At 42.1% G+C, this 12,915-nt stretch overlaps 1 protein-coding gene across 3 annotated transcripts in view; it reads left to right on the plus strand.

Moving 5' to 3' along the window:
- The window catches only part of ADGRF5 (adhesion G protein-coupled receptor F5), a 158,195-nt gene that overhangs the window by 64,944 nt on the left and 80,336 nt on the right, over positions 1–12,915 (plus strand). For all 3 annotated transcript variants that reach the window (XM_036766095.1, XM_036766094.1, XM_036766096.1), the window contains exon 2: positions 12,385–12,511. In XM_036766095.1, the coding sequence (XP_036621990.1) occupies positions 12,407–12,511 (105 nt within the window). In that variant the 5' untranslated portion in view covers positions 12,385–12,406. The remainder of the gene's footprint in view (positions 1–12,384; positions 12,512–12,915) is intronic.

A 12,915-nucleotide genomic window follows, 5' to 3' on the forward strand; every position in this document is an offset into this window, starting at 1 on the left:
CCTCATATGTCATTTCATTTTTTTTCTTTCCCAAGACAAGGTAAAAATAGTTCTGACTTCTTTGGTGGCACTCAGGAAAGGTTTCAGGATATGAAGGATGTTTCCCTTTCAGTCTGGTCCCTAGGGGTACCATGGAGAACAATTCCCTTCCCCAGACTGTTCTATGGGATGGTTGAAACATGGGCTGCTCCCTGACAGAGAATGTTGGAGGTCATACAGCAGGTGGGGGGTTGGTGGGGAAAGTAGGATTTCAGGCCCTTTCTCCATTGTTAAAATTGACTTTGCCCTGACAGCCTCCTATAATGAGAGAAAACTGCCTGGAATGTCTTGCACCCAATGTTGCCTGTACTTCAATGTCCAGTGCCTCCTTCTCCTTATGCAGCCTTGCCTGCTCACTCCAACCCACACAGGTTGGTCCTCCTTCTCTAAACTCCGACAACATTCAGTGCACCAAATACACAATTTGCAGCATGGCACAGGGGAGAGAGAGCTGGCTGGTCTCACGGTTAGGAAGACCTGGATTCAAATCCCACCTCTGACACATATGGGCTTCGTGACTCTGGACAAGTCACCTAACCTCTCAGTATTCTAGTTAACTTTGTAAGATTACAAATAGCAGAAAAAGCACTGACCTGCATTGGTACAGGGAGTTTTCTCCTTTGGGAATGCCCCGTATCCATGAAATCACAGGGCTAGTCCTATCCTTTCTAGACACTGGAAGTGATCTGTTAAACTTGGAGCCAAGAGGCCAAATTTGAATTCTCGCTTAAATACAAGCTCTAACCCATCTAGACAAATCACCTAAACACTCTGATCCATGATCCCTCCCTCCGTCTCTCCCTTCCTTCCTTCCTTCCTTCCTTCCATCATTCTTTCCTTCCTGCCTTCCTGCTTTCCTACTCTTCCTTTTTTGAGCACCTACTACATGTAAGATTCTATAAAATGCTATGTAATGGACAAAAAGACAGAAAGAGCACAACTATAAGCTCCAAGAATATTACAGGAAATAATCTAAGTGCTAAGTGCTTAGCAGGGCACCTGGTATATAGTAGGTGTCTAATAAATACTTTGATTTAATTTTACCTTTGCTATAGCATTCCTAGGCTTTGGAGTCCACGTAGGTCCATATACTGTGATGCTGAAAGCTCCATATCTTTCACTGTCATCCATGGTATTGCTAGTTCTCAGAACCAGTATTTGACCTTACCCTCTAATTTCCAGGCCCACTGGAACCAAAAAAAGGGGGAGGGAGTTCAAAGTCTAAAGTCTATGGAGATAGCAGTGGTCAGCAAAAGAAGAGCAGGTGGAAAAGTGCTTCTCTCCACCCTTCCCTATTTAAAGATACATTATGAGAAGTAGCAAGAGAGAGGGAGAAACAGACAGAGGGACAGGGACAGAGATGATAGATAGATGACAGATAGATAAATAGATAGATTATGAGAGGTTGTGATGGCAAGCAGGGTGGGACTTTTTGCCTTTGTTTTTTTCTTTAGCACTAAGGCAGTCGAGTACCTTTGATGAGTCTTGCCTTTCAAATTTAATGGAAAGCAAAGTGGACTTTTTGTTCTCTTTTGTTCTGGCATGCTTCTCAGCACTGAGGTAATCAAGTTCATTTTAGTCTTGCCTTTGTTTCAATTGGGAGTCTTTGATTGAATCAAGAGTTTTTAATGACCTGCTTAAGGAACAAGAAAGCCCCAGGCCCCAGGCCCCATACCCTTTTGCTAAGTAGGTTCTAAGCCCCAGGGCCCTGTGTACATATGCTCTGATGTTGGGAGTTTTGTTTTGGGGGTTTCAGTTATTGGAAGAGCAGTCCCATGGTTTGGCCAGATGAGACTCTGCGTAGCCATTAAGGAGCCTCCCAGCTTTGAAAAACCCAGGTGTTGGTCCTTCTCTCCCTGGTAACTATGTATGTAATGTCTTAGTCAGATAGCTTGAAGCCTCTCTGTTGATTTGTGTTATTTCGCTCTGTTTATATAATTTCTGCTTGCATTTTCTCTCAAGTTCAGGGTGCTGACTTTTTCCCCTGAACTAAGTGAATGCTATATGTATGTTTAATTAAAGTAAGATGGTTAACCCCTTAAAGTTGTTTTCCTTAGAAAAGCAGATCAAAGAGCCTGTGCTAGTAGCCCTCTTGTGGACTGGTGTTATTGGCCTTACACAGCCACAGTAGCAGCAAGTGACATTGCTGTTCCAGAGATAGCAATAGATATATAGAGAGATTGATGATAGATGAGAGAGAGAGAGAGAGAGAGAGAGAGAGAGAGAGAGAGAGAGAGCATTTAAGTTAGGTGGTAGAGGAGACAGAGTGCAGGACCTGAAGTCAGGAAGATCTGAGTTCAAATCCAGCCTGAGACACTTACTAGCCATGTGACCCTGGACAAGTCACTCAACTTCTCAATATCCTTTCACCTATAAAATGAAGATATTAATAGCACCTACCTCCCAAGGTTGTTGTGGGGATCAAATGAGATAATATTTGTGAAGTGCTTTGAAGACCTTAAAGTGCTACATAATATTATTGTTACAATGATGATGACGATGATGAAGATGAAGATGATGATGATGATGACGATGATGATGATGATGCACTCGCTATGCGTCAGGTTTGGTGCTAAGTGCCGGGGATGAAAATTCAAGCAAGCAAGGCTTCCCCTTCTCTCAAGCAGATTCCATTCTAAAGGAAGAGGACCATAGATCAGCGAGTGTTGGAAAGGGTCACACGTGGTCAGAAAACCACAGGGAAGTGATAGGAAGGCAGTAGAAGGCAAGAGCTCAGCTGTCAGAGCCTGAGGACCCAGGGGAAGAATCTAGGGTTCAGAGGGGAGAGAGAGGAGGAGGACAGGCTAAAAGCAAGACTCGTAATCAAGCCTATGCACCTTTTCTCAGAATCTTTTTTTTTTTTCAATTTCATAATTGAAGGAAATGCTGAATTTCTGTTAGAAGGTAATGAAATTAAAGATGTCTTTTTTCCCCAATCAAGTTGACAGAAACCTCTAAAATATGTCCATACTCCACTAGGCTAAGAATCCTATGGCGTAATGGATAAAAAGTCTGCCTTGGATCAGGAAGACCTGGGTACTGCCTCTGACACATACTGATTGTACTGCCATAAGCAAGCTGCTTACTCTGTCAGTGCCCTAGGCAACTCACTAAATTATCCAATTTGGGGAATGGACAGGGGGAGTTGGGCAGCTAGGTGGTACAGTAGAAAGAATGTAGGGCCTGGAGTCAGGGAAACCTGAGTTCAAATCTGGCCTCAAACACTTACTAGCTGAGCAACCATAGGCAAGTCACATAACCCTGTTTGCCTCAGTTTCCTCATCTGTCAAATGAACTGGAAAAGGAAATGACAAACCACTCCAGTATCTTTGTGAAGAAAACCCCAAAATGGGGTCACAAAGAGTCAGACACAACTGAAACAACTGAACAACAATGAAGGGAGAGTTAGCATTTCCAAACTCAAGACAACAACAACCACGAGCAATATCAAATGTTTACAAGTACTTTAAGGTTTACAATAGGTTATGACAATACTGGTACTATCTCTTCTATGTCCATTTTACAGATAAGGTAACTGAGTGTCAAAGAGGAAACAGATCCTGCCCATAGTTTGACAGTTACTAAGGAGAGCAACCAGCCTTTGACTCCTTTTTGTTGTTGTGTCATTTCAGTAATGTCTGCCTTTTTGTGACCCCATCTGGAGGTTTTCTTTTTATAAAAATGCTGGAGTGTTTTGACATTTCCTTCTCTGGTTCATTTTACAGATTGGGAAACAGAGGCAAATAGGGCGAAGTGACTTGCCCTGGGTCACACAAATAGTAAGTGTCTGAGGTCAAATTTGAACTCAGGAAGGTGAGCCTTCCTGACTTCAGGTCCAGCACAAACTCAGAATAGGGATACAGTGCTCATCTCATATCCCACCTTCCATTCCCCAACTAGGAATCTCAAGAGGATCTGTGTGTGTTCCTTACCCCATCTCCAATGTTTGAATTAATTAGAATGAACTCCCCAGTACCATTGATTTAGAGCCTTAGAGGCCAATTAGTTCAATCCCTTAATTTTGCTGATGAGGATCTAAGCCTTAGAGAGTTTAAGTGTCTTGCCCCAGGGTCACGGTTATTAAGTGTCAGAGTAAGGCAAGGCCTTGTGCAGAATGTGAAAATTCTAGCCCCTTTATCTCCTTCCTGGTTTCTTCTCTTCACCTCACCCCCATGCCCAGGCCCCTACTCTTCAAGCCATCTACTCTAGAAGCAACTCTTATTCTCACGTGACATTAATCTCTTCCAACACATTAACTGATAACTGGGAGTAGATATTGTCTGAGACCTTGGGTACACAGCACAATAATAGGTTCCTATTGACTGACTGACCCCTTCCCAGGGGATAACTGCATTTTAAAAGGGAGATTCTTGAAAGCTAAAAAGCCATCATGCCCCAAAGGAAGGCTGGTAGAATGACAAGGAGTCAACTAATATTAGATAGGAATGAGATGGGAGGATAGATAGACACTCAGGAGTGATCCTCTCTGACCTGCTCTTTTTATGGATAAGGACCTGAGTCCCAGGGAAAGAAATGGATTTCTTCAATAAGGAAGATAGGAAGTAAGTGGCAGAAGTGATTTGAACCTAACTATTCTCCAGGATTCAGAGTTCTCTCCACTGTATCTTGATGTACTTCCTACAGCATGACTGGAATAACTACTGTCTCCCATGTAAATTACTTTGAAGAATCAGTCATGTAGTGATGCCGGACTTCTATTATTTTCAATTCTATTATTTTGGGGAAATGATCAGCCCTTTGTTTTATATCCATGTCTGATAAACAGCCATTTCTATATTTACAAAGCAGACACTAGGGTGACTGTGGATAGGGTCAAGATGATCCTCCTGAAACATTTACTATCCATGTGGCTGGGGACAAATTGCTTAACCTCTCTTAGCCTCAGTTTCTTCATCTGTAAAATGAGGATAATAATGGCACCTACCTCAAAGGGTTATTGTGAGGATCCAACGAGATAATATTTATAGAGCGCTTAGTAGGGTGCCTGACACATAGTAGGTACTATTGTAAATGCCTCTCTTCTTCACTCCTTTTTGTTTCCCAGGGATCTTAGATTCATAGGTCTAAACCTGTAAAGGGTCTGGGGTGCTATAAAATCCAACTTCCTCATCTGACAAATGCAGAAACTGAGGACCGTGGAGGTTCAGGGGTTTGACCAAGATCACACAGTAAGCAGCAGAAGTGCTATTTGAATGTAGGCCCTGTGACTCGGGAGTCTAGACTTTTTCCACGATGGTGACACACCATCCATCTCCGTGCTTGAGAGTGACTTTGCAAGGCCCATCCCTAAGTAAATATAGCACTTTCTGTGCCTTGAGTGACAGGGTAAATATGCATGCCATTATTGAATGGCTCAAGGAACAATAATATTTATCATCAAAATGTGGTGAGACTGTGAGCATTCCTGCTCGTTCCTTGCTTATGATGTCAATATATTCTCCACCTTCCTCTCCTTGCCTTCTTAATTCCCAGACAGGAAAATGAAATCAGAGAAGATAAGGAAGTTACTCAACAGCCCAGACAGACAAGTTCTTGAACCAAGGAAGAGAAGTCTTATTTCTCTCTTCTGTCTGAAGAGCCACTGTTGCTTTGAGGCTGCTGTGGCTCAGGGCTGAAAATATCAGAAGATAGTTGTCTCTGAAAAGATAACCATGTGCCTTTGATAACCATGTGCCCTGTTGAACTGAATCACAGAGTAGTGGGACCATGATGATTTCCCCCCTAAATGGACCCCATTTCGTTCAACAGATATATCCTGAGAGCTTTTTCTGCTCAGAATCAGACAAAGCAGTAACTAGGACTGGATAATGGGCTCCACCAAAATCTGGAGGGCACAAAAATCTAAAATAATGATTTTAAAGAGTGAGTGATTTCTACTGTCTTACATTTATATGTTGTAGAAAATTTCACTCAGTACTGTAGAAACTAGCTAGCGTGAATAATCATTTAAAATAGGAAATACCAGATATTGTATTTCCGACCCTCCTCCCTCACTCTGGTTGCCATTTACTAGGGCAGAAGTCTCCTGACAAGTAGCTTTGTAGTATGTCTTACCCCTAAATGGATGTTCTCTCCTCACAATGGGTCCAATGTTGCCCGTCTTTCCCCTCACAATGTGGTGCTCCACCATGAAATGATGCCAGGGTCAGGGTCTCCTCCTACAGTTAATTTGAAGACACACTTATTATCTGGACATTGTTTTGTGCTACTTGCCTCAGGCACCAAAATTCCTGATTATGGATCTGGGCTTGTAGAATGTCACAATTAGAAGGGGCAGCTAGGTGGCACAGTGGATAGAGTGCCAGGCCTGGAGTCAGGAAGACTCATCTTTGTGAGTTCAAATCTGGCCTCAGATACTTAGTAGCTATAGTCGCTTCACCCTGTTTCCCTCAGTTTCTTCATCTGTAAAATGACCTGGAAAAGGAAATGGCAAACCACTCCAGTATGTCTTCCAAGAAAACCCCAAATGGGGTCAGGAAGAGTTGGATATGACAGAAAAAAGTGACAGAACTGAAAACAATTAAAAAAGGACCTCAGAAATCTAGTCCAGCATTGACCTGGATAGGAATCTCCTCAACAACATTCCTAACAAATGGTCATTGAGCTTGAAGACCTCCAGTGAAGGGAGTTCTCTCTCCATTCCATCCTTGGAGAGCTGTCATTGTTAGGGCCTTATTCTTTACATTAAACTACAACTCTGAAACTATATATAAGACTCTGTGCTAAAAGCTAAGAGGGCTCACATGGTCTGATGTCAATGCCCCAAGTCACTAGGCACCTAGGTGGGTAGAGTGTTGGGCGAAAGACAAATCCAGCCCCAGACACTTGCTGGCTGTGTGACTCTGGGAAAGTCATTTAACCTCTGTTTTCTTCAGTTTCCTCAACTTTAAAATGGGAATGATAATAACACCTACCTCCTCAGATTATTGTGAAGATGAAATGAGATAATATTTGTAAAATACTTGGCACATAGTAGGTGCTTAATAAATGCTTATTCCCTTCCTCATTCATCCCATGCCCCAAGGGTTCCATTTCTTAAAGAGAGTATACACCATTTTTGTGGATGAGGCAGTGAATCCAGGTAAGTCAGTCCAACGAAGTCAATTAGGCAGTTCTTAGGCCGAATCTAAGGCTCCATTTAGATTGTGCCTCATCGTTCAGCTTTGTCTTTAGATATCACCAATATCCAAATTCTGAAACACTACGACAGCATAATTATGCAGCAAGGAAGACAAGCTTCTCCCAGGGGACTTGGGGCTGGCTGCACACACACACGAGTGAAGCTGGGTCAACTCTTGTTTTTCAGTTGATTCAGTCATATCCAACTCTTCATGACTCCATTTGGGGTTTTCTTGGCTGAGATACTAGAGCGGTTTGCCATTTCCTTCTCCAGCTCATTTTACAAATGAGGAAAATGAGGCAAACAGGATTAAGTGACTTGCCCAGGATCACACAGCTGGTAAGTGTCTGAGGCTGGATTTGAATTCAGAAAGGTGAGTCTTCCTGACTCCAGGCCAAGCACCCTATCCACTTCACCACCTAACTGCCCAATTACCAGCACACCCCTATCTCTAAGCAAGGGTTGAATGATCACTTCTCTAGTACATACTAGAAGGTTCTCTTGTTGGTGTATTGTCTGGACTAGATGTCATCTGAGATCTCATCCAGTCCCAAGTTTCTGTGATTTTATGAAAATACCCTGGTTCACCAAATATTTGCTGACTCCTATGGCTACCACCTACTCCCATACTCTCCCCATACAACTCTTTCTACAAGCCAACAGATAGTGCCCCTGACTCCAACATTCTACCCCCACCCCCTCCCCGCCCTTAAATAACTTCCTCCTGATGTGAGGGAAGGCTGTCATGAGGCATCTCTGGTCCACAACTTCACTTGTGGTTTTTCTGCCTCTCTATTCTATTCCTCTGTGATGACACAGGGAAAATGAAGTCTCTGTTAACTAGGATACTTAGAGAAGAGAAAATACTAGCTAGTTAGAAATTTGTGGTGAACTGAAATTGGTGCAATGGAAAGAATATTAACTTTGGAGTCAAATGATCTAGGCTTGAGTTCTGACTCTACTGTTTACTAGGAAGCTGCTTGATTTCTTTGGGTCTCAGTTGGCTCCTCCGTAAAGTAGGAATAATAATGTTTACATTAATTATCTCATTGATTGTTGGGAGGGGATCAAAGGAGATAATAAGTGTGAAAGGGCTTCATAACCATGAAGCTCTATCTAAATGTTAGTTCTCAGTTTTTAAATGAAAAATATTTTTAGTTTTAACTCTTGGTGCTACAAATGAAAATCTAAAATAATTAATTCACTTTCTTGCCTATGTAAGTACAATTCCCTGAACATAGTGGAATCATTGTTTGATGAAAGGGATTTTAAATGACACTAAAGTCATAATTCTGAAATCATTTATTGTGGCAGGCTAGTACAGAGGAATTAGAGAAGTCATCCAGGCGACTGACTCATTTGGCTGAAACATCAAGGGAGATATTAGCCAAGTACAACATGGATGTGGAAGAATTTATTTAACACAGAAGTTATGCTTATCCAAGAATTTTTATGGATAGTTCCTGAGAGAGAAAGATGACATAAAAGTTTATGGTTTCAGAATTTTGTGTTATCCTAAGCACATGGGTTTTCTTCACTCGTGTACCTCTTTGGAAGATTTCTATAAGTGTGTGCTCACTCTCCTCAACAGATACTGAGTTTCATTAGTGAGAGAGTGTGACCCAAGATTATTATTAATCTTTTGGCTATTAAATCCATGGGGATTGTTTATTCTCGCATTTGTTTGATCTATGCAGACATGTAACATTATTAATTCTTTTGACTTATTTATATAAATAAGTGAGTGGTAACGTTTAAAAGTTATATATGTCATCATTGTGAGTAACTGGTTTGTATAAATGGAAGCACATTGGTGGGGGCTTGAGAACTAACAACATGGTGAGTAGGAAGACTGGTATTCCCTCATAACCAAGTCATTCAGAGGATCCTGGTAACCACTTGGTGGTGATCCTTCTCTAAGAACTTAGAGAACTCCTGCCACTTGAGAGGGTAGGGCAAAGTTAGAGAGTCAACCCAGAGAGTGAGTAGTTATGAGCACTGAGCAATAGGTAGTCATCCAAAAGCTGACTTAGAGAAACATGAGTCTCTACAGTGTAGCTGGCTACCCCCATGTACCTATTACACGAAGTAGGAATTAAACAATACATCACTATTTTAAGAGAAATGTATGAATTCTTGCTAAGCCTAATTGATTCTCTACCTGTAGTATCTCCCTTTACAGCTGTACCAAAACCTTAAGTCTTTTACTCCACTTCTGATCCCTCCTCCCCTCAGAAAACCATTCCTTATACTTTACTGAGAAAACAGAAGCCACTAACCTTTTCTCTCTTCCATCTCAAAATTCCCTTGATATTATCCCCATTCTCCCTCCTTTACTCTGGTCCAGGGCTGGGGAACCTTCGGCCTCAAGGCCACATATGGCCCTCTAGGGCCTCAAGTGCAGCCCTTTGACTGAATCCAAACTTCACAGAACAAATCCCCTCAATGGAAGGATTTGTTCTGTAAAACTTGGACTCAGTCAAAACCCAGCACCCAAGGACCTAGAAGGCCACATGTGTTCTTGAGGCCACAGGTTCTCTACCGCTGCTGTAGTCTCTGAAGAAATGATGGCCCTTTTCCTCAATAAGACCAGTCCCCCTACTTGTATCCCAATCCATTCCTCTCCCTTCTCCTCTTGCAGCTTGCCCCCAAAATTATCCCCCTTCCCTAATTTCTAATCTTCCTCTATCTACCATTTCATTTCTTGCTATCTGTTTCCACAATCTTTAAAAAATGCTCACTTGATCCTATCATTTCTTCAAGCCACCGTCTTCTATCTTTCCCCCCTTAAATAACCAAACCAGCATGGTAAAGTAGCAAGAATCCTAGGTCTAGAATCAAGCAACTTATGTTCAAATTCCAGCTCTGTCACTCATTAATTGCATTGCTGAAGCATTTCATTTAACTGCTCTATGCTGTAGCTTCCTTATTTATAAAATGAGAGTGCTGGGCTTATAGCCTGTTAAAGCGACTTCTAACTCTACATCTGAACCCTTAGGGAAAAAAAAAACTTTTTGTACTCCTCACCTCCACTTTCTCTCCCCCTCCCCCACAATATCTTAGTCTTTTGACCTCCTCACTGAACTGAAACAGCTCTCTCTAGAGTTAACAGTGATCTCTTCTTTGGCAAATCCTCATCATTATTAATCTCACTGTAGCATTTGACGTTGTCACCTTTGATCTTGACATTTGCCGTTGCTACCTACTACTCTCGGATTCTCTCTCCCCTCTGGCCTTCTTGACCAGGGGCACCTGCGGCCTCAAGGCCACATGGCCTATTCTTGACTTTACTTCTTTTTGATTATTTGTTGTTACTGTTCATCCTTCATTCTTGAAGGGGACCAATGCCATTGTGAGGGTGATGTCTTGACTTGCCCAGGAATTGGATTTAAGCCAGAGCCAGAGTTGCACAAAGTCCTCAGCCTCACTCTCTCCTCCAGAGTCATTAAAGTCACCAGTGGCAAGACAAAGGTCAAGACCACTGGCAATGGCCCAGGATGCAGTGGGCAACCGGCCACTCATTTTCAGTCTGTTTTGCTGGGTTATCATCCATATCCTGCCCTCTAGCTGTGGACACAGTACAAGGCCCTGTTGTTGTCCCTCTTTGCTCCTCTTTCTGTAATCTCTCTCCATGTTCTCATCATCCTCGTTGGGTTCAACTATCATGTTTACAGAGATGACAAGCAGATCAATTCACTGTGCCCTCATCTCTTTCATGAGCTCTAGGACCGTGTCACCAACTGCCTAATGGACATTTAAAACCGGCCACCCAGCAGCTATCTTAAACTCAATACGCCCATAATAGTACTGATTTTCTGTCCTCAAAATACCCATCCTTCTTCTAGACTTCTAGACTGTTAAAGGCAGAAGGTAATCAATGTACATGATCAGATGTGCACATATTTATTTCCCCTGATAAAACAAAAGCTCGTTAGAACTCAGAAGAAATTGTTTCATTTTTGTCTTCATATTCCCAGCACCCGGCACAGCGTTTGATATATAGTTAGAGTTTAATAGAAGCTTATCGATCAATTGATTAACTTGTCTAATAAAAGAACTCTGAGAGTTTTAGGAATCCCTACTGAGCATCGTTGGTTTTTGGTTATTCTTTTCAGTCATGTCTTTGTGACCCCTTTGGGGGTTTTCTTGGCAAAGATACTAAAGTATTTACTATTCTCCAGCTCATTTTATACATGAGGAAACTGAGGCAAGCGAGGTTAAATGACTTGCCCAGGCTCACACAACTGGTGTCTGGGGCCAGATTTGAACTTAGGTCTTCCTGACTCCAGGTCTGGCACTCTATCCACCGTGCCCCATAGCTACCCCAATACTGAGCATTAGGAGGTAGTGAAAAGTTGGAGTAAGGTCGGCTTGCCCCAGTGCTCAAGTCTCTCCTTGGTGATAAATAGGGAGTTGAGGATGGCTCAGCACTCCTTCAGGCTGGGTCCCATTTCAATTCTGCAGATTGACTTGTCATGATACCAAGTTGAAGGATTGAAAAAAAAATAAATTATTACCCTAACCTCCTGATTCATTCCCAGGCAGAATCATCCCAAGGGACTCACAGGGAAAGAGTGTGGAGCTCTAAAAAAGAAGCAAACAGTATGTTACCACTTTTTAGATGCCACAGAGATTAATCTGGCCACAAAAATCTGTTCCCTCAATGAAGCATTGCAAAGAGTTTTCAAAAATCGTTAGACTGCCAGAAAAGATATGTTCAGATTCCAAAACTACCGTAACATAAGGAGTTTCAGGATGGAATAGTGGGAAGAATTCTAGATTTGGGGTCAGAGAGTCTGTTTCAGTTCAATACTGGCTTCTTGCCATATGTGTAGCATTGGGCAAGTCACTTCTTCACTATGGTCCTCAGTTTCTTCATGTGTCAAATGAGGGGCTTGAGCTAAATTTTCTCTAAAGACTCTTCCATCTCCAAATCTATGTATGACTGTGTCCTGTTCTCCTGTCTATCCCTGTTTCCTCCTCCATCCTCAAATGTTCTACTTCTCTCTATCTTGCCACATGAATTTACTGAGGCAAGAGTCGAGGAGCCTGGGTAAATTATGATTTTTTTGAGGCTTCTCTTTTTCCATCCCACTCGAAGAAGTCCTTCACCATTGTCGCTTTTGTGAATTTTTTTCCATGCTATAGATGAGTAACAAGTTTATCAGTCTACTGCTCTACAAATCATGTTATCCTTCTTTCAGGCCATACAACAAGCCTGAAGACATGAATTCCCCAGGGAAATCAGTTTTCTGCTTTGTGTTCCTGATTGTGACTTATTCTTCTCAAGCTGCACTGAACTTAAATCTTGAATCCATTGTCCATTCTTTGGTGAGTAAACCTAACCCCAGTCCTTCCCCTCCCTTGTTTTTGCCTGTTTTTCTGGGAACTTCATGTATTATAAATTACAAGTTTCAAAAGTGCCAAGGGGCATTGGGAGGGTAGAGTTTGTTGCTCTTTGGAGGAAAAGGTAAGATAAGGGGAAAGTGATATAAGCACATTGGACAGGGTATTCTTAGGAGTGTTTTAATATCAACAATAGCCAAAAATGGAACACATTCAATGCACATAGTAAAGTGGTCACTACAAACTTAACTCACCAAGAGTAAAAAGAAAACAGAACTAAAGTGCTACCTCAAAGGACAAATTATTTCAGGTGCCTACTCTGTGCTAGTCAGGGTGTGGACACAGGAGGTACTTCTGAAGCTCTAGGCAATTGTTAGCACCTTACATAA

The sequence above is a fragment of the Trichosurus vulpecula genome, chromosome 7 (assembly GCF_011100635.1).
Source record: "Trichosurus vulpecula isolate mTriVul1 chromosome 7, mTriVul1.pri, whole genome shotgun sequence".
Taxonomy (NCBI): domain Eukaryota; kingdom Metazoa; phylum Chordata; class Mammalia; order Diprotodontia; family Phalangeridae; genus Trichosurus; species Trichosurus vulpecula.